The sequence below is a fragment of the Gordionus sp. m RMFG-2023 genome, chromosome 4 (assembly GCF_954871325.1).
Source record: "Gordionus sp. m RMFG-2023 chromosome 4, tfGorSpeb1-WG-v2, whole genome shotgun sequence".
Classification (NCBI taxonomy): domain Eukaryota; kingdom Metazoa; phylum Nematomorpha; class Gordioida; order Chordodea; family Parachordodidae; genus Gordionus; species Gordionus sp. m RMFG-2023.
The window spans coordinates 4,426,966-4,446,160 of record NC_088778.1 but is presented as its reverse complement, the minus strand read 5'-3'; the positions used below and the strand labels follow the sequence as shown (position 1 = coordinate 4,446,160).

The following is a 19,195-nucleotide window of genomic DNA, read 5'->3' as shown; positions in this document are numbered from 1 at the left end:
CTTGCACCTTTGGGGATCCTTGAAATGATATTAGGTTTGAGATGGTCAAGAAAAAAATCTGAGAAACAGTGATTTAAATTTAGAAGAGGTGGAGCAAAGCCTTATCATCATAACACTTCATATTTTTTTAAATTATAACCGATTTATTGGCTTGATTTTGTAAATACACCGCTTAAACAAAAAGGCGTTTACTTTGAATGAAACCTTAAGACATAATTATATTTTCCCAGATAATTCACGAATTTTTTGGGCCTGATAAAAATTTTGCCTTTCCTGAGTGGGTCGGTCGGGCCAATATAATGTACATCAGATGTAAATTGGCGTGTATTTTTTTTTTGATGGGATATTATCAACTCACATGCTAGAGATTTTAAATGGATTTTAATAATTAATATCTTAAAGGCAATTTCGCTTTATTTTCAATCAGAAAAACCTGGTCCTGTCAGGATTGGAACCCAGATCTATACGATAGCTGACATATACATTTACTGATTAGGCCAAGACGCTACGGTATCTTTTAATAAGGCACATAAAAAATCAATAACGTTTAACTCTCATCATTAAGAGTTTTATTATAAATAACTTTAATTAAAAAAAAAGACATTATAATAATACACCATTTTTAATAATATAATATCTTTCCTATAGTTTTTCCAAAAATTATATACACATATATGCTTAATCATCTATGAAATCTGCAGTTGATTTGATCGTAAAAGCTAAAACGGCGATATGCTTTTTAATTGCCTCAACTAAGAAACTTGATAATTTACATTTAGATTTACCATTCACTATATGTGAAATATTTTGATCATTTGAAGTAGATGGTGTAAAATCTATGGATGGATCGGTAAAATTACACAAATCAGGATACGTATAACTCAATAAATCATTTGAATAGTCATTCCCACTATTACAACTCTTCCAATCGGTAATGATATCGCCTACCCAAAATTCTAAAATTTTTGAGTCAATATCGGAATTATTCGACAATTGTTGCAGTGCGTAAAGTAAGTCATTTAAGGCTGGAAAACCAGACACACTATTTATATCTGTATTAGATGGCCCTAATATCAAGTTTTTATAAAAATGTTTGTGGGGCAATCCATATATGTCCAAGAAACCCTTTTCAATTATCATTAATTTATCGTTCAATGAACGAGCCTGTATGACCGAATAATTTTGTGTATTTGACGAAGTGGTGTTGGTGAAGGAGGGTAATAGTGAATTATTTTGGAAAATTGTCATCTTACGATCGAAATATGTTATGGCAGCCATAAGATCATCTATATAATGTTTATTTTGGAAAGATAATAATAAATCATAATATTCATTTCAAAAAGTCTACAAATATTTCAACCAGAATAAATATTACTATATGCCAAAATATACTTAATTTTTCTATTTATTTAAGACCCGGATATAAAAGATTCTTTGAATTTAAGATTTAACAATTTCGACAATTTTTAAATAAACCAAAAGAAAAAATCCGCTATGCAAATGAGTGGAATCATATAGATTCTTAAATGCTGATATCAGTTGGGGGAAAATTTTATATTTAAAAAAATGGATAATGCGATGACAAACAAATCAGTAAAAAGGTTTAAAAAAAATAAAACAAAGAAAACAAAAGAAATTATAAAAATGATATAAGGATCCTTAGAAATTATTTAAATTATTATGAACGTTTGTGAGATAATTTACTCATGCATATCCTACTGAATTCCAGGGTTGAGTTGAAGTCTTTAATTATATTTCTATAGAATTTCGTTAGGGAATATTCATAAGAGGCAGGTGATAGGGGTACGATTTGAGAATCAGACAAGTAATGAACTAATATAGCTATTAACTGACTTACCGCTTTGTGATAAATAAATTCTGGATCTATGTGTTTGTGAACATTGTAAAAAGTGTCATATCTAGTATGGTACAAAGGGTAATTCGGTATATTCATATCATCCTATATTGTATATAATTTAATAAATGTTTTAATATTAGTTTGCAAAATATAAGATTTACTATATAGGTATATTTTCAATAGGCAACCAGGTCGGTAAATGACTTTTTATTTTAAATTATTTAGAGTTCAATATTGTAAAATGTTTGGGGGGGGGGGTTATCTTATTTGGATTATGAATATTAAAAAAAAAATAATAAGCTTTTATTTAAAATAAATAGAAATAATTTTTCCATAGCCAATTATACGCCGATTATATAGGTAGATATCTGTGGTTTTGATATTTATTTCAATTTTTTTTTTACTCTGTAGCGCATTACCTTATTATACACATAACGTATATCCATAGAAGTCACACCGGCATAATACATGAATGGGAAAAAATCGCTCCCGCTACCTAACTCTCCTATATTAGGGTTACCACTCAGGGTCTTGGAACTTGCTAGCCAAGTGTCATAAACCGTTTTCAGGCCTAAACCTATTTCAGCCCTATTAGGATTGGGTATCTGTTATATTTATGAGATAATATTTTATTTTACAATTAAATGCTATATATATTTTATAGTATACTCTAATTCAAACATTAACCATCAAATCCTAATAAATAAAACAATTAATTCGTTCAAAAGGACGTATTTTGTACTTCGAAATCATTATTTAAAACACCCTAACTTTTAAGTATCTATAAATATGAAAAAATTATGTACAAAGAAAAGGTAACTTTTTTAAAATATAATCGAAAAGATATTTTTTTTTTTTACCATTTTTGAAACTTCGTACACGATTTTAGATAAAAGTGGGGACGCGTTTATTCTAACCGAATGGTTTCCTAATTTAGAATATCACAAAATATTATTGATTTATTTGATTAGATTTTCCGTTTCGGGATTAGTTTCTGATTGGTTGCAATCTTTTTTTTTAATTATCTTTTCCAAATCTATCAAAAATCTTAAATTCCATATTTTTAAATTTCGATAAACTTTTTAATATATTTTTTTTTTTTCAAATCAGAGTATAATATAAATTGTTGTGGACAAAAAAAATCTTTGAAGATCATAAAATTTATGATATTTTGTTTGAGAGCTTTCAAACTTAATTTAAAGCAAACAAAGGGTTGAGATATTTATGATTAATTAAAAGTAAAATTCCAATGTTTATTTCCTATATCTGTGGACGATTAATAATAGTACATGTTTAGGATTAAAAAATGTGTATTCTGTTCTGGATTAGATTCTAAGCGAATATGGATTTGGTTTCTTTTTAGGTTCTATTTTTAAATAGCTTGACTAAGAAAAAAATAACGAAAGACAAATAGACCTGTAACACAATTGTCGACGTTTATATAGGCAACTGCTCTCTCTTTTAGAATTTTCATATTTTCCTCAACGTATTCAGTGGATCCTACCAATCCAAATTCTTCCGCATCCCAACTGGCAAAAATTATGGTCCTTCTAGGATTCCAACCTCATGTTCGTTAAATATTATTAATTTTTTTTTTTAAAGGAAATCAGTATAATAAGAATATTTGTAATTGAAATGGTAGACATCAATTATTTTAAAAAATTTATAACATATTTATTAAATTTAATGTGTGCAATAAAAATCTTTGATCTGAACTTACCTAATATTGTTATGATAAGATTCTCCGTATCTGCACAGCCCCCCCCCTTTCCTTAATTCATATTTAAACTAATTATAATGAATGATACCATTTTTATGTAACAGTGCAAACACCCTCGAAATCTCTAACAAGCAAGCAGTACCACTTACAGGATCACTGCCTCCATATGCCCAAGCGTCCCTATGATTACCTAAAATTACATATCTGTCAGGTTCTATATCTCCATTTATACGGCCTATCACATTGTAGATTGGTCTTTTCTCCCTCTTTAAATTTACGGCGAGTTTAACTTTCCTTTATTAGGAGGAATGGTTCGATTATTGTATTACATTTACAAGAGATTATACAATAACTAATTTAATATATATTTTTAAATTTTTTTTATATATATTCTCAATGTATCTTTATGATTATTTTAAATATAGCCTGACACTTTTATTTTAACCGTTCTATAAAAAGGCGAGTTAATAATTTTAATTTTTGAAAAAGTATAAAGTTCTCAAAAGTTACCTTTGCAGTTATAAAAATCATAAGATCAAATATATTTAAAAAAAAAATAATAGACTAACTACCAACCAAATTTATATAAAACGCAACTTAATCTTATCTAAATTTTATATAAAACAAACCAGAGTTTAAAATGTTCTTTAAATTATTCAAAATCTTTAAAACTTTTGAATCTACGAAAATTTTTTAATAGAAGATTTTGATGAGATAGATGATCAAATTTTACCTAAAATTTTATATCTTTCATAGATAAATTTTTTGTGATTATTATGCTTAATAAATCTATCATAATGAAAACCACAAATTTTTAAAATTATTTTATGATTTTCTTTAAAAATGTCATTTTGATTAGCTTTTTTTGATAAATATATTTTTGCCAAAAAATAAATCTTTAAGTTATCCTTGAATTTTTTTTTCAAACCGAACTGAGAATAAGGAATCTAAAACACGAATCAATCAATTTTGTTTTCTTTACCACTCAGATTTTGAATCAATAAATCCAGGTCCAGTTTGATAAGTCAAATTTAAGCCACCCTGCCATTCCTTAGGAACGATACTGCCATCCATGTCACTTAATAGGTGCCAGGCATCTGAGTATGATATGGGATAAACTGGTATGGAAGGTAGAGAATTTTTTGGCGGTACATCCCTATACATAGAGGCTACATAAATTTTTTTTAAAAAAATAAACTTATTTAAAATATTACTGTTAAAATAATATTAACTTAGGAATAACAAACGGTAGAATGTTAAGAAATTCATTTTTTATGCGACAAATCTAGTGTGTCAGCAAGATTTTAAGGAGAGTAAAGAATTTGTAGGTTAGAGGTAAGATTTGCGCAAAGTTCGGCCTAAATCAGATGTGGTTTTGCCCTGACCCTTTAAATTTAATTAATCGGGAGAGGCTAAAGATTTTGGCCTGAACCGGGCTAAATATGGCAAAAATGCAAATCACTGCCATATCATCTCGATCTTCCCTAATAAAAAAATGTTCTTGTTCGATAAATTTTTGTTTATGGCGAATAGCTAAAAGGGTATTTTTACCTCTATTTTTAAGATAGTGGATAAATTTAAGTATTTTAACTAATTTTGATAAATGCTTTGAAGGTTGGAAAAATATACATCAGATATCCGCCTGCCCTAGCTAACTCTAAAACTCAGCCAGTGGGTTGGGTAGGGCTAAAAAATTAAAAATTAGGTCTAATTAGGCTCTTTCTGAAAAGTATTTTTTTGGAGCATCCCAGAATTTTGTATATTTTAAAAGCTTGTATAATATACAATTAGCTTAGAATAATTTATACATTTAAATTTTATATTATTATAAAAGATATATAAATTTCAGCATGGACATTAATTTTTATATGATGTAGATGTTTAGTTTTCATTTTTAAAATTAATTCTATTGATAATTTCAAAACATTCTTTGCGTTATTTGTTCTGCAATCTCAATTAAGATCTTTATTAGACTATTAATCCCTAAAAATAATATTTAAGTTAAAATTTTTTCTCTTTTTCTTTCTTTCTTTCTTTCTTTCTTTCTTTCTTTCTTTCTTTCTTTCTTTCTTTCTTTCTTTCTTTCTTTCTTTCTTTCTTTCTTTCTTTCTTTCTTTCTTTCTTTCTTTCTTTCTTTCTTTCTTTCTTTCTTTCTTTCTTTCTTTCTTTCTTTCTTTCTTTCTTTCTTTCTTACTCCATTCCTTCCTTCTTTCCTTCCTTCCTTCCTTCCTTCCTTCCTTCCTTCCTTCCTTCCTTCCTTCCTTCCTTAATTCCTTCCTTAATTCCTTCTTGCTAGGTTAATTAATTAATTAATTAGAAATGCATTTTTTAATACCTTCATAAAATAGTTAACTTTTTATTCTACTCCGAAAATCTTGACGAACAACAAAATAAAACATTACGTAGAGAAGGATATCCCAAAGTCATAGGATCTCCACTGAAAAGAGATACGGTTCCCATCTGAATACCTGATTCCGGCATCCACCAGGTATTAGGGTATACTACATTTGAATCTATACCTTCGAGAGCGAAATTGATAGGATCGGGGTATAAGATAAGACCAGCAAGTTTAAATACTTCTGCATTTTTCACCTTTTAAAAAATTTGTGTTTAAAAAAAAATAAAAATTTAACCGTAGGGTCTTAAAAAGTAAATATGGAAATGACGAATGTGATGTTTGGAGATGAAAGTTTAGAAAAGATAGAGAAAAAATGAAGTGACTATGTGGTGTGTGGGTAAGGATGTTGATAAAAACTCCAATAATTTTACTTACTCTGTCGTAAATGAGTTCACTCCAATAATTGTATCTACTCTATCGTAAATGAGTTCACAATGAAAAGATTGCGACAAAAGCAATAGGTGATGTCGAGAGTAAAAATAGACTAAAATGGTGAGGACATGTTGAACGGAAGGTAAATATTAGATGCCGTTGATTGGAATTAGAGGGAACGACCCAGAGGGCGACCAAAGGCAAGTTTCAAAATGATTGATAATGAAATGGAAATGCTAGGTTTGACAGGCGGCGATGCTTAGAACCTTTGAAAATGGGAAAAGGGGAGTGAATAGAGAGATGTCTCCAATTTTAACGAATAAAAATGTCTCTCTAGCTTTGAAGGGTAATGTTTATGCAAGGTTTGCGGGAAGTTACATCATGTACGACAGCAAGACATGGCAAAGAGCTGGAAAGGATTGCGATAGAAGCAATGGATGATGTAGAGAGAAGAAATAAACTGAAATGGTTTGGATATGTTGAACGGTAAATAACCAGGAGGTTTAGATTCTGGTGATTAGAAGTAGAGGAACATGACCCAGAGGGACCAAGGGCAAGTTTGAAAATGATAGATAATGAAATGAGGACCGTTGAAAATGGGAAAAGGGATTAGAATAAAAAATGGTCTACCAGAGTAAACTTAGAAAAAGACCATTAAACGACGTCGAGGAAGAAGCGTGATGTTCCTACAAATATATATTAAATCTAGGACAGAAAAAAAAAATTTTGTGTTATCCTTTAGTTATTTAAAAAAAATTTTTTTTCAAAAGTTGTAAATTTTAGAGATCTGGAAAGCCCGGCCTTTGGAATTCTTTGAAGATATTCCTCTGGGACCTTATGTAATAATTATGAAGGAAAAAAAGTCACGTATTTGCCTAATTGTGAGCTTTTTTAAAAAAAATTACGAATTTTCTTCTAGTCGGTAGCAATATTTTGCGCGAGCAGTTCAGCCAGGCCTAAAAATCCTTGCCTTAAATTAATCCCACTGGGGTAAAAAAATAAATAAATAAGAGTACTCAGACTGTATAACGAAATATTTTTCTAATTTTTCGTCTTTAACTTCGGCGTCTCTTAACATTAATAACAATCTTTAAAAAAAAATCTATGAAAGTTTAATGCTAATCAAGAAACCGATCTCCCCTCCAGGGGATTCTGTGACTCCTCAAATTTTGTATCAAAAGGAGTTTTCATTTGGAAGGATGGTTGGAGAGAAGGGTAGCCCAGATGTTTTTTAGGGTGCTCTAATAATCCTAACTTTTTCTTTCAAATGTAATAGATATTTAATTTATGAGGATAGGAAGAAAAATAGTTAGAATATTAGGTTAATTTATTTATTATGGTAGAATTATGAAGATCTGAGAATTTTTTTTTAGCATACATGAAAAAGCGAACGAAAAGAAAAAATTTAAAAAAAAATAAGAAAAGATAATAAAGGAGATGTGAAACGAATATGGCAAGTATAAGTTGATTCAAAATAAAATTAATTTATGGTGGTAGAAAGAAATTATAAGATCACGTTTTATAGATATATATCATGTAAATATAAATTAAACTTTATTAGCATTATAATTTTTAATAAATTTTTCGGTTTGTGAAGATTCATTATCGTTTTCAGTTCTTTTATGCTGTTTTTGAAGTAGTGTTGCTAAACGGCTCGATTAGAACCGATTTTTAAAAAATGTTTAACTCAATGTAAGCCTCTAGATTTGGCTAATAGATGTCCAAACCTTTGTGTCATCTATGACCAAAATCTTCAAGCTTTCTTCGGCTTTTTTTGTTTTACTAGATCAATTTTTTTTTAAAGAGTATGTAAATTACAAATAAGTATAATCATAACCTTGGATCCCCTAAAGATGGAACCATATCTGGCGATACCAATTTTACCTGACAATGAAAGGTTTAATCGGGTTTTCAAATACAAAAAATCATCGTAGCTACCATAATTGACGTAAACTAAATCCGACTTGTATTTTTTTTAATATTTCAAATTATAGTCACTAAAAAAATGGCAAATTATAATTTCATTTCTTTATCCTTTGAGTCATTCCAGCTTGTTTAAAAAGGGTTTAATTATTTTTTAGCATAAGAAGATACTTCCTTCATAAGACTGTGTCCTGTGATTCGATTTAATTTTGAATACTTAATTTGCTTTTTAGTATAGACTAAAAAGCTTTTGAGCTAGGCACTCTATTTTGGTTTGTTTTAAATATTTGGTGGATTATTTTTTTTCGCATTTTATTCACGTTTTGCCTTTTCTCACTTTCTTTTTATTTTTATAAACCTTATTGTTTTTTAACTTTTTTGGCTATTTAAATCGATGCTAAAAATAAATATTAAGCAATAAGTCGACCAAGGACACAGTCTAAATGCTAATATCAAAATTAAAAAAAAAAGAAAAGAAAAGTAACCTCGATATTTCCATCAGCCGAATTGGCATTATAAGGAAGAATCAACTCTGAGTCATTTTTATCTGGAAACGAATCTTTGTTTATACCGGTAAATTCCCATATGACGTCACCACCCTTGTCAATCAATGAAACCTTGTTGTCTTTTCTAAAGGTAGGTTTATGATTCAATTACATTATAATACTTAGATAGACTGACGATATATTCATTAGAATGCATAAGCGCTCGTTGAAAAAAAAATGTCAGCCGAGAGCATGCCACGTTAGTTTCCCGTATAAGAATCGCGATTTCCCAGAATTATTTAAAGAGAAAAATAAAATTCAGATCTACAGAATATTCTAGTCATTCCTATAGCCATGTACCCATTAGGGATTTTCGGCAACAAAACCCCATAGGTTTGCCGATCGAATTATATCATCAGCTCTCTTCGGGGGCCTTGGTAAAAAAACTCACAATTATATAATTTTTTAAGTTTTCGTTAAATTTTATTTTTAAATATTTTGCATTAGGAAACTAAAAAATGGCGTGTCATCAGCTGTTTTGTAATGATACATATTTAAATGAATGAACCGTTAGTCCTAATCAGTGTTATATGTTATTATGTCAGGGGATATGATCTATATAATTTTTTGGTTTTAAAATTTTCCTCTTAAAAAAAATAATGGTTAATTTTAAAGCAAAGGTTTTAACAAAAAAAATTATGCATTTGAAAAATTTTTAACTGCGAAAGATTTCTTATTGTTAAAAAGTTCAATTTTGGTCGATTTTTAAAAACGACCCGATTAAGATTTTGACCAATATATTAATATGTAAGCCTCAAGATTTGGAAGACAGAGGTCCAAACTGTTCTGCCGCTGAAGTTTCCAGGCTTACATATTTTGGCTAAGGTGATTCAAATCTTGCTTTTAAACAACAAGAACAACAACCTTAGCTAACCTCAATGTATTTTTTACGTGAAAGCATTATTTTTTCAAGTTTAAACCATTATTTGAGCGAGTTTTTAAGTAGTCATTTATTATTTATTAGATAAATCTTTGAAAATAAAAATAATATTTAGTTCAAAAGTTCATGGGCAAAAATATTCTAAAAATTATTGTAATAATAAAAGTTTTAGGAACTCATCATATGGTTGGTTACTGAAAATTCATGAAATCCCAAGGATATATTAGAACCGTAAATACGTCAATTTCTAAATTAGGCTAAAAAAACATTATTTTGAAACTTCTCATTCGGATAGGTCAACATGACTTGATACGTTTGAATTTTGACTGTATCGAGCTTGAACTTGAGCCATTCGGTGTAAATAGCTTCAGCCGAATATTTCTGCCTTACAGTTCCTGCCAAATGAACCTTTTCACTAAAATTGCTTATAATTCAAAAAAATTTGATAGTAAAAATAAATTAGTATTAAAAAGGAAAACCTTTCAACCTTTTTTTTTATAAATTAGGTTCAGCTTTTTAAGGCCCATAAAAAACACACAATAGTACACTTGTCTTCTGGAACGATTACTTAACCCCATTTGGGATAAAGCCAAATATTATTTGAACCCAAAACTGAAAAGTAATTATTCTGGTAGAAATGCTGGCGATTGTTGGAATAAGGGAGAGATGAGGTCGGTGAAGAAATGAAAGAATACGGTAAAAATATAATATGAGCGTATATTAAAACTTGAGCCAGAAATGACACTAAATAGACCTTAATAGAAAATAAGCATTATCGTTTACAGAGATTTTCTGCCCAACAAGATAAGATCCGGGATTTCTAAATTATCTGGGATTATTAGAGTCATTTAATTTAACTCCCACGGGATATTATAACAAGTAAAATGGCTAATTTGTGGAGAAATAATTTCCCATGACAAAATTTCTAAAAAGGGTTAAATAGGTATTCTTCATGTGGAATCTACCCGCTAAACTATATTACTTTTACCTGTAAAGATGGGTATCTATATAGGAAATTATTTTTGATAGCATTATTCTTAGTGATATACCCAAAACGCTTATTTAAATCTCGAAATAGCTGATGAGTTTATAACTGAATCACTATCTAATCATGATAGCAGACACTTTTACCATATAGGTAAGGATATGCAAGATCGCTATTAAAGTTTAATAAAAGGGAAAAGCAGATGAGGAAAGGGGTTGAAGGAGGGCAGGAGTTATGGTTATGTATGCTAATTTTGATGCTTTCGATTTACTATTTTAAACAGGGGATGGTAAAATCTTTAGGGATGTAAAATTGTCATTTAGTAATATGCGCGAAGATTTAATATGCTAATTGTCTCGAATGAGCATGTCTTATATGGGCCAGGAATTATCTATTTTTTTGTATCTTTATTGTGGAGTTACGTATAAAATTACAATAATTTTTTTTATAGTTTTATGGATTAAATTACCATCTTACCCCAAAGGGCTCTCCATCTTACCCCAATATCTTGGTAAATAGTTAAAAGCACTACCTTAAATTAATCCTATTCTCACAGTATAAAATATATAAAACCTCAGTTATTTTAAAAAATATTTTGCAAAATAATGATGAAGCTATGATACAATTAGTTTTATTCTATAAAAATAAAATCTTATCACAAAATAGCAAAACATTTACCATATAACCTCGGTCCAATGGCTAAATGAAATTAAAAACTTTAAGAAAATAAATTATATGGCTTCCTTTGAATCATTTCGAGAAATTAATGGAAGAAGGAAAGTGCAATCATATTACATTATTTAATATCTTCTCTAAATAATATTATTTTTTTTCCATTGTTAAAAGTAATAAATTATTAGGAAAAAAATTTTTTTCATCGTGCCTTGAAGTCAAGATATAATCAGCTTGAATTTACTCATTAATCTTCTTAATTTAATATTATTATGGCAAAACCATAAAACAATGTACTTTTTCTTTATATTAAGCAAACTTCATTTTCTACATCAATAACATGATTTTTATCATCAGAATAAGATATTATATTTTCTTCTAAAACAGCTTCTTTAGCAAACATTTTAAAAAGCGAGATAAAATATTTTTTAAAAAAATATATATTATTACATTTATTTCTTTTTTTTCTTTAAATTGTGTTTTATTACTTATTAACCTATATTTAATTACGAAAAGAATATTTTGTCTTATCCCAAATCTGTTGTTCATTTATCGTCCCTAGGACTTGCAATGATTTATTGAGAGGTGCCATTTGCATGGCTCGGCGTTCTTATAGATAATAACAAGCGATTAATTTATACCCGATTAGACCCGGGTTTATTTAAAATTACTAAAATAAGGCCCGGCCCATGTTTCAGGGCTGGGCTTAGCGTAGAACATGCAGGTCTCTGATATCTGGGCACTCTTTGAAGGTGAAAGAAAATCAGGATTAGGAATGAGATGGATTCAAAATCATAAATAAATTCAAGCATCCCCCAAACTAGAAGTCTGTAAAACTAGGCCCTGCCTGTACCCGGATCGGGCCTAATATTTTTTAAGAAAATTCGGGCCGGGTCGGGTCAGGCCTTAGAATTTATTTTAAATATATCTTAAATTTATCAATTTTATATCCGAATTTCTTATGTAATGTAAAAATATTTGATTTTATTTATAGAAAACTCCATATAACATGTATATCGTTTATTTTGAGTAATTATAAAAATTAATTTCTACATTTTTAATAAATTCGGGTAGGGCCGGGCATAACTTTTTAAAATTCAGGTTCGGGCCGGGCCAGCCATAACCTTTTACATAATTTTGTGCCGGGCTTGAAAAATATTAAGCCCGATGCAGATCATTACCCCAAATTCTTAGATTTTTGATAAAAATACTAATAAAACAAAAAAGGGAATTATTAGTTATTGGGGGGGGGGGTTAAAAAAACAATAAATAAAACTATTATGCGAAATTCGAAGTAATTTTTTTAAAAAATTTAAAAATAAGAATTTTTTTTATTATTATATAAAAAGCAATTACTTTAAAAGTGTTTACTTACTCCTCCAGGAAGTAAAATAATAGTACAGCCCCCCCCCCCCCACCGTTGTAGCGGGTCACTTATTCATAATGTAGTTACTTCCACACACGCTGGAATACATTTCCGGCCAAAGCAGAATTTGTTTTCAAATGCAAAATTTAGCCATAATAAATAATTTAAAATAGAGAGATACCTAATCCCCATGGATTGCACATTCCATCACGACATACATATTAATTAGTAAGATTTTTTAAAAAATGGAGGATAAACAAAATATAAATTACTAAAATAATAGCTTTTTACCGTAAATATGATTCAATGTTCGATGCATTTATGTTATCCAGAATATTTTGATTAATTTCATCGCTGTTAATGGATTTTGAATCGATTTGATCTTGACTTATTAAGTTATGTATTATAAGACAAAAGTAAAACACTGTAAAAATATGAGAAAACATTAATTAAAATAATAAAAATAAATTTTTTTTATTATCTTTTATACTATTTCTAAAAAAAAAAAAATTTAAATTCACAATTTTGCCAGTTATATTAAAAAATGGTAACGTAATTGAATCAGAAATTTTTTGGTATATTTTTTAAAACTATTTTTCATTATTAAAAAAAAATATTTTTTGATATAAACTGGGATGGATTTGAAACCAATTTCCGTATTTCCTTACTATCTGTGAGATATTCAAAATAAATAGGCAGGTTTTATTTGTAAATTCTAATATTGCTGGGTTACCCTAAAGTTGGTCTTGCCCATTTCTTCTTTGAATATCTCAATCGGTGATGGGCATACAAATCGAACTGAAAACTCAGAAAAATCTAAAATGGCGGGTTCAACTTTACCGATATAAATTTAAAGCGACGCATTATTATTATTATTATAAGAGTGGTAGGGTACTTTTTAAATTCCAAAATGATCAGAATTCTCTTAAATATAGACAAATTTTAAAATATTTATTTTTCAAGCTACAACAATATAATTGAAAAAAAAGATTATTCTGTAAAATCTTTGTCATAAATTTTTACTATCCAAATAAACCAAATTATGCATACTTATCGAATTTAGTGTGTACGGACATGAAGGGATCTAAAGGCTAACATTTTACAACGGGGAGGAAACAATCGTGTCACTTGTATATTTGTGAATATTGCTAATTTAGAAAAAATATTAAATTTTATTAAATTTTTAAATTGCCATAAATTTTAAAATTATATTTTTAAATGTTTAATATTTTCATATTTATTCAAATAAATTGCTAAATTATTTAACGTGATTTCGGTTGTAATATTTCTAACAGGAACTATAATTGTAAATTTACTGTAGGCGTCGACTATTATCAACCAATTTTTTGTGAAAAATGAACCCGCGTAATCTATGTGTATCTTTTCAAATGGTTTAGTCACCGAGACCCATGAATTTTGTAATTTCTTAGGATTGTCGTAATAAATATTACAATCGTCACAACTTTTAACTTCCATCTCTATGTCATTATTCATACCAGACCACCACTAAAATCTTTGGTTAAGGATTTGATTTTACCTGCTCCCAAATGACTTTCATGTAATGTCTGCAGTACGTTTTTTTAAAATTTGATGGAATAATAATTTTGTTGTTTTTGAAAAGACAATCTTTAATAATGCTAATTCCAATTCCATATTTTTATATATTTTATTTTTTATAGGCTCATTATTCCTTATATCATTTATAACTTGAGATAATTTCTAAATCTTTGTAAGTTTCATCACATTAAAATTAATAGGTGTACCGGCAAAATCATTTTCGATTTCAATATTATAACATCATCTTTCTTGTGGTAATCTTGAAAGGCAGTCAGGAACAACATTGTATTTACCTGCTTTATACTTTATGTTGAAATCTTAACCCCCCAAAGTTATATTTAAGGACATGGTACTATTGACCTTGAGTCCCTTGGTAAAAAGATGGCCTAATGGTTTATGGTCCGTAAAGCTAGTAAATTTAGTCCCACAAATATTCTTGAAATCTTTTAATTGCGAACATTATGGCAAGAGCCTCACGCTCAATATTAGCATAATTTATTTCGGATTTTTTTAAGGTTCTTTGCGCAAAAGCTATAGGTTTTTCTTTGCCATCTTTTTCTGTGTGAAATAATACAGCCCCTAATCCAGATTTGGATGCATCAGTCGCAATTCCAATAGGTAATTCCAGATTAAAATAAGTCAATGCTGGCAGAAGACTAATCAACTTCTTTAAGTCATTAAAACTTCTGGAATGTTCTAAGTTCCATTCCAATTTCTCTTTGTTAACACTTTTATACAAAGGATCAGCAATTTCAGCAAAGTTATTCAAAAATTTTAGAAACCAGTCACGCCCAGAAATGTTGATAACTCAGAATTTTGGCTCTGGCATATTAATTATTGCTTCAATTTTGTCATGGTTAGCATGAATCCCCTTGTCGTCAATAGCGTAACCCAGGAACCTATAAGGATTTTATATCATTTATAAATTCAGTTGGCTTTCTATGTATTTCCTTTGTGTATTAAACGAATGAGATTGAAGGCTAAGAAAGCTGTTAATATGTAACATAACACTCCTTTTTCTAAACTAATTGATTTTTTGTGTGTTTTCTTTTATATATGGATATTATGTAATGATAATGAATGAATAGATCTATTTTCAATGACCAACAGATTTGACCTTTAATATAATAGTATAACTTATATATAGAATACAAATTTGATTTTTTATCATCATCATATTGCTAAAAAATGAATAGATTTATTTTGAATGACCAACAGATTTGACCTTTAATATAATAATAAAACTTATATGTAGAATATACAAATTTGATTTTTTATCATCATCATATTGCTAAAATTCATTATAAATTTTTTCTGGACAATAAATTTGCACCAAATAAATCTGCATTCTGTGCAATTTTTTTGATAGTTTACTTATGACTTTCTCCTCTGTAATAAATTATAGTATTTTCATTTTTTTTAAAATATAATGAATAAAAATTAAATGGTTAAAAAATTACATTCTCAAGAATATAAATTAATTGAAAACAACTCATTGAAGAGCAGGGATTCATTTAGTATAAGAAATAATACCAAATAAGTTATATAAAATATCAATACAAATTTAAATATAAAAAATTAATTCCATTATTTAACATATGAATTGAGAATAAACTACTTTATTAATTAAAAAATAATTGTTGGAAAGGTATAAAAAAGTATTTATAAGATATTTTAGCTTAATTACCTTTATTTAAAATTTTTAACTTCATTAGATTCTTTATTTATAAAAGTAAAAAAATAAAACTCTATCCACTAGATGGCGTCTATTTAAAATTTTTAATTTTTTTATTTAAATTAACAAAAAAAATTTATTTTTAATGTTTAATCAATTTTATAGGGCTGAAATTTTTTAGAAGATTTAATTAATTTAAAAAAAATAGCCAAAAAGGTTGTTATGTTATATTAAAAAAGAAAATTTTATAGATACAAAAATAAATGACTTGTATTCTTCGCCGCGAATTCGGGCTAACTATGAGTTCAGGGTGAAGCTAAACCGATATCATAACTCTGAGGAAAAATTAGTGATCTTATGTTTTAAAATTGTAATCAGAGATATTGTTAAGCCAACTGAACAAATAGCATATACTTATTAATCTTTTTAAATGGTTTGCAATTATCAGACATTTTTTTTTAAAATTTTTGATACGATCGAGGCTATTAGAAACGAACGGGATAATTCTAAGATATGATTTATAGGAGATGACTGCAAAATTGATATTAGTTGATGTAGAATTCCATCCATAAAAAAATACAGTAATATAACATCAAAAATATCTATTATGATATTGAATATCGTTTAAGATTAATATTGTACATTTATTCATTTAATATAATTTCCAAATTTTTTTTATCAGTTATTAAAAATTCTCAATTTAAAATTTTAACCAAAAAAATAAAATATGCTCTGCTTAATGTTATTAATAATTAATTAGTCTTTTTTTAAAATTTAGTATATAAATTATTTTTGAATTTAATTGCTGTGGTTTTGTGTCACTGAAAGTTATCAAATTAAAAAATTTTATTTTGCTGATGGCAAAGTGCCTATTTTAACTAATATTTGAGCTTTTATTGTCATCTTGTAAGTGACCATATAAATTATTTAAGATATTATTTATAGGTAGTGTTGTTAATTTGGTGTAATATTTTTAATTATTTAGAGACAGAAATATAGTATTTGTATCTAATTACTATCTTTAAAAAGTTTCTTTACTAGATATAATTTTAAAAGGTATCTATTTGTTTTTAGATATATTTTAGATATTTTTGATATAATTTATTTGCTTTTTAAATTAAATATTATATTCGAGTTTATTTCATCACAAAAACTCCAGACGAATTTTATTTTACACGATAGATGACGTCAAATATTTAATACTTATAATATTGATTTAAACTTTTTTTATATATACATATCAATATCATAGAAACAAAAAAATAATCAACTCAGCATCAGCTTGTTCAAATGAATTTCCAAGACCTTTGTAAAGCCTATTTTAAAATTCATTTTTATTTCAAACTTGATTAGATTTAAATTTAAAAAAAGGAAGAAAGCAACCTATATTAAAAAAAATAAACCAATTAATACAGAAATTAATTGATGAACTATCAAAGTTTACAAGTAGTTGTAAATTGATGACATCTAAAAAAATAATATCCGATTTTTTTAGTACCTCAAAAAGGATTGATAAATATTTGACACTCATTAAATTTTAAATAATCTTTTCTTTTTAAAAAATGAGTGTTGGGATTTTAGTAAAGGTTATCTTTATGTATATTCATAAAAGTATAACATAACACCTTCATCTACCCTGGTAGAACGACTTTTTAATGTGTCTAAAACAACCGTCTTTATTGATAACGGGATGTTTTAATAATAAAAATTTTTGAGACACACACTAAACATAAGTATAATAAAAATTGTATCTGTATTTAAATATATTTTAAGACTATGTATGACGTTGTATCTGCAGCAAGATCTATTTAGAAAGTATCTTATAACAACTCTGATAAAAAGTAATAAAAAATATATATATTAAAATAACACGCAAACTATTTTTAAAAATGGATATCGGATAACTAACCGGGCACCTCATCGATTTCTGAACACATCTTGAGTCTCTTTAGCCATTTGATCTCGTATCCATATCATTTATCGCTTCCAGGTTGATGATAACTCTATGATACTGACTTCACATACCCAACCCCACCAATTATTATAATGTACAATAAATATATTGGAAAAAATAATAATATATATAAATTTAAATATTATTTTTAAGGATTTAATGCTTTGAAACTTGCCATTGAAATTAAAATTAAAAATATTTTTTTTTACATTTTAATATTAAATTTTTAGTTTAAAAAATTTCTTGGTCTTCTGCAACCTATATATTTCCAACAAAAATCAGCAAGATTATTGGCCAAGGGGCATTATATAGAATGCATATCATAAAAATAATATAACAGTTACCTTTAATGATTTGTTTATCCAAGGAAAGCAACTGCCAATAAGATAGGAGCAGATATCTAAATTCCGCCTCTGGTGTGGCAAATAGATCTGAACATTTAGCTTACTCTGAAGATTTTTTTCAGCCTGCATTAACCAATTTTCAAACTGAAAGAATATAAAACCATAGATTTTCATTGATCAAATTTCAACCCCATTAAATATTAAATTAATCAAGGGATAAATTTTATAAAATGATAGTAATTACTCAGATTTTTCAGCTCAAAGCTTCTTAAACACAGTAGAGTTACACATTGGTGTAATTCATAATTGGATACCAAATCATGAATATCTAATACGTATTAATGTATAAGAAATGTGGATCAAATCTCCATATGACCTTCGGACCAAAGACGATTCATGTTCTTGCTAAAAATATTTATCACTATAATTCTTACTGTGTTATAATTTGGGTAAGGAATATTAAGTACATATTTTTTCTTATATACGCAATCAGTTGCAACATCTAAATGAGGGATATAAATTATCTATATTAAGAATTTTAATTTTAAAGACTATCAGGGAAATTGCTTTGTAATGTAACCACTTTTCTTATAAAAGTGGGATATCAGTATATTTCAGTAGTGAGACACTCGCGAGCTTGAATCTACCGTTGATATACCGAAAAATTTCCTCAGAACCGCAGATTTTTTAAAGAAACAAATGATCAATCTGAAGGTAAAGGGTCTAAACAGGAACTATTATAAAGATTTGGCAATTTTATAATCAGCAGATTTATATCATATATTTATGTATGATTTTTCAACGAGTTAGTGACCGCAGGTTTTACTAAAATTTATTCACAATCAAATATTTGTTCGTGGAATTCGGTACCAGTAACCATGGCAAGCGCTGAGAAAATTTTTATAGGTTATCTAATTAGAGTCATTTGAGGTCAGCCATGCCCGAT

At 27.9% G+C, this 19,195-nt stretch overlaps 1 protein-coding gene across 1 annotated transcript; it reads right to left on the bottom strand.

Moving 5' to 3' along the window:
• Positions 1-616: 616 nt before the first annotated feature.
• On the bottom strand, positions 617-13,198 carry LOC135928137 (N-acetylated-alpha-linked acidic dipeptidase 2-like). Its single transcript, XM_065464499.1, has 12 exons — positions 13,011-13,198; positions 9,977-10,120; positions 8,757-8,901; positions 8,186-8,311; positions 5,981-6,170; positions 4,561-4,747; positions 3,667-3,872; positions 3,275-3,421; positions 2,719-2,786; positions 2,278-2,463; positions 1,705-1,960; positions 617-1,286 (listed from the first exon to the last, which is right to left on the bottom strand). The coding sequence occupies exons 1-12, from the start codon at positions 13,163-13,165 to the stop codon at positions 679-681; spliced, it is 2,418 nt and encodes an 805-aa protein (XP_065320571.1). The 5' UTR covers positions 13,166-13,198; the 3' UTR covers positions 617-678.
• Positions 13,199-19,195: the final 5,997 nt, after the last annotated feature.

What these genes read in the sequence shown, in the direction of transcription:
- LOC135928137 (XM_065464499.1), bottom strand. Translation starts at nt 13,165, where the DNA reads ATGTTTTCTCATATTTTTACAGTGTTTTACTTTTGTCTTATAATACAT. An exon ending in CGGCTGATGGAAATATCGAG is followed by an intron (nt 8,312 to 8,756) that starts GTTACTTTTCTT and finishes AAAAAATACAAG; the next exon opens with TCGGATTTAGTTTACGTCAA. An exon ending in ATTCAGTAGGATATGCATGA is followed by an intron (nt 1,287 to 1,704) that starts GTAAATTATCTC and finishes AACATTATATAG; the next exon opens with ATGATCTTATGGCTGCCATA.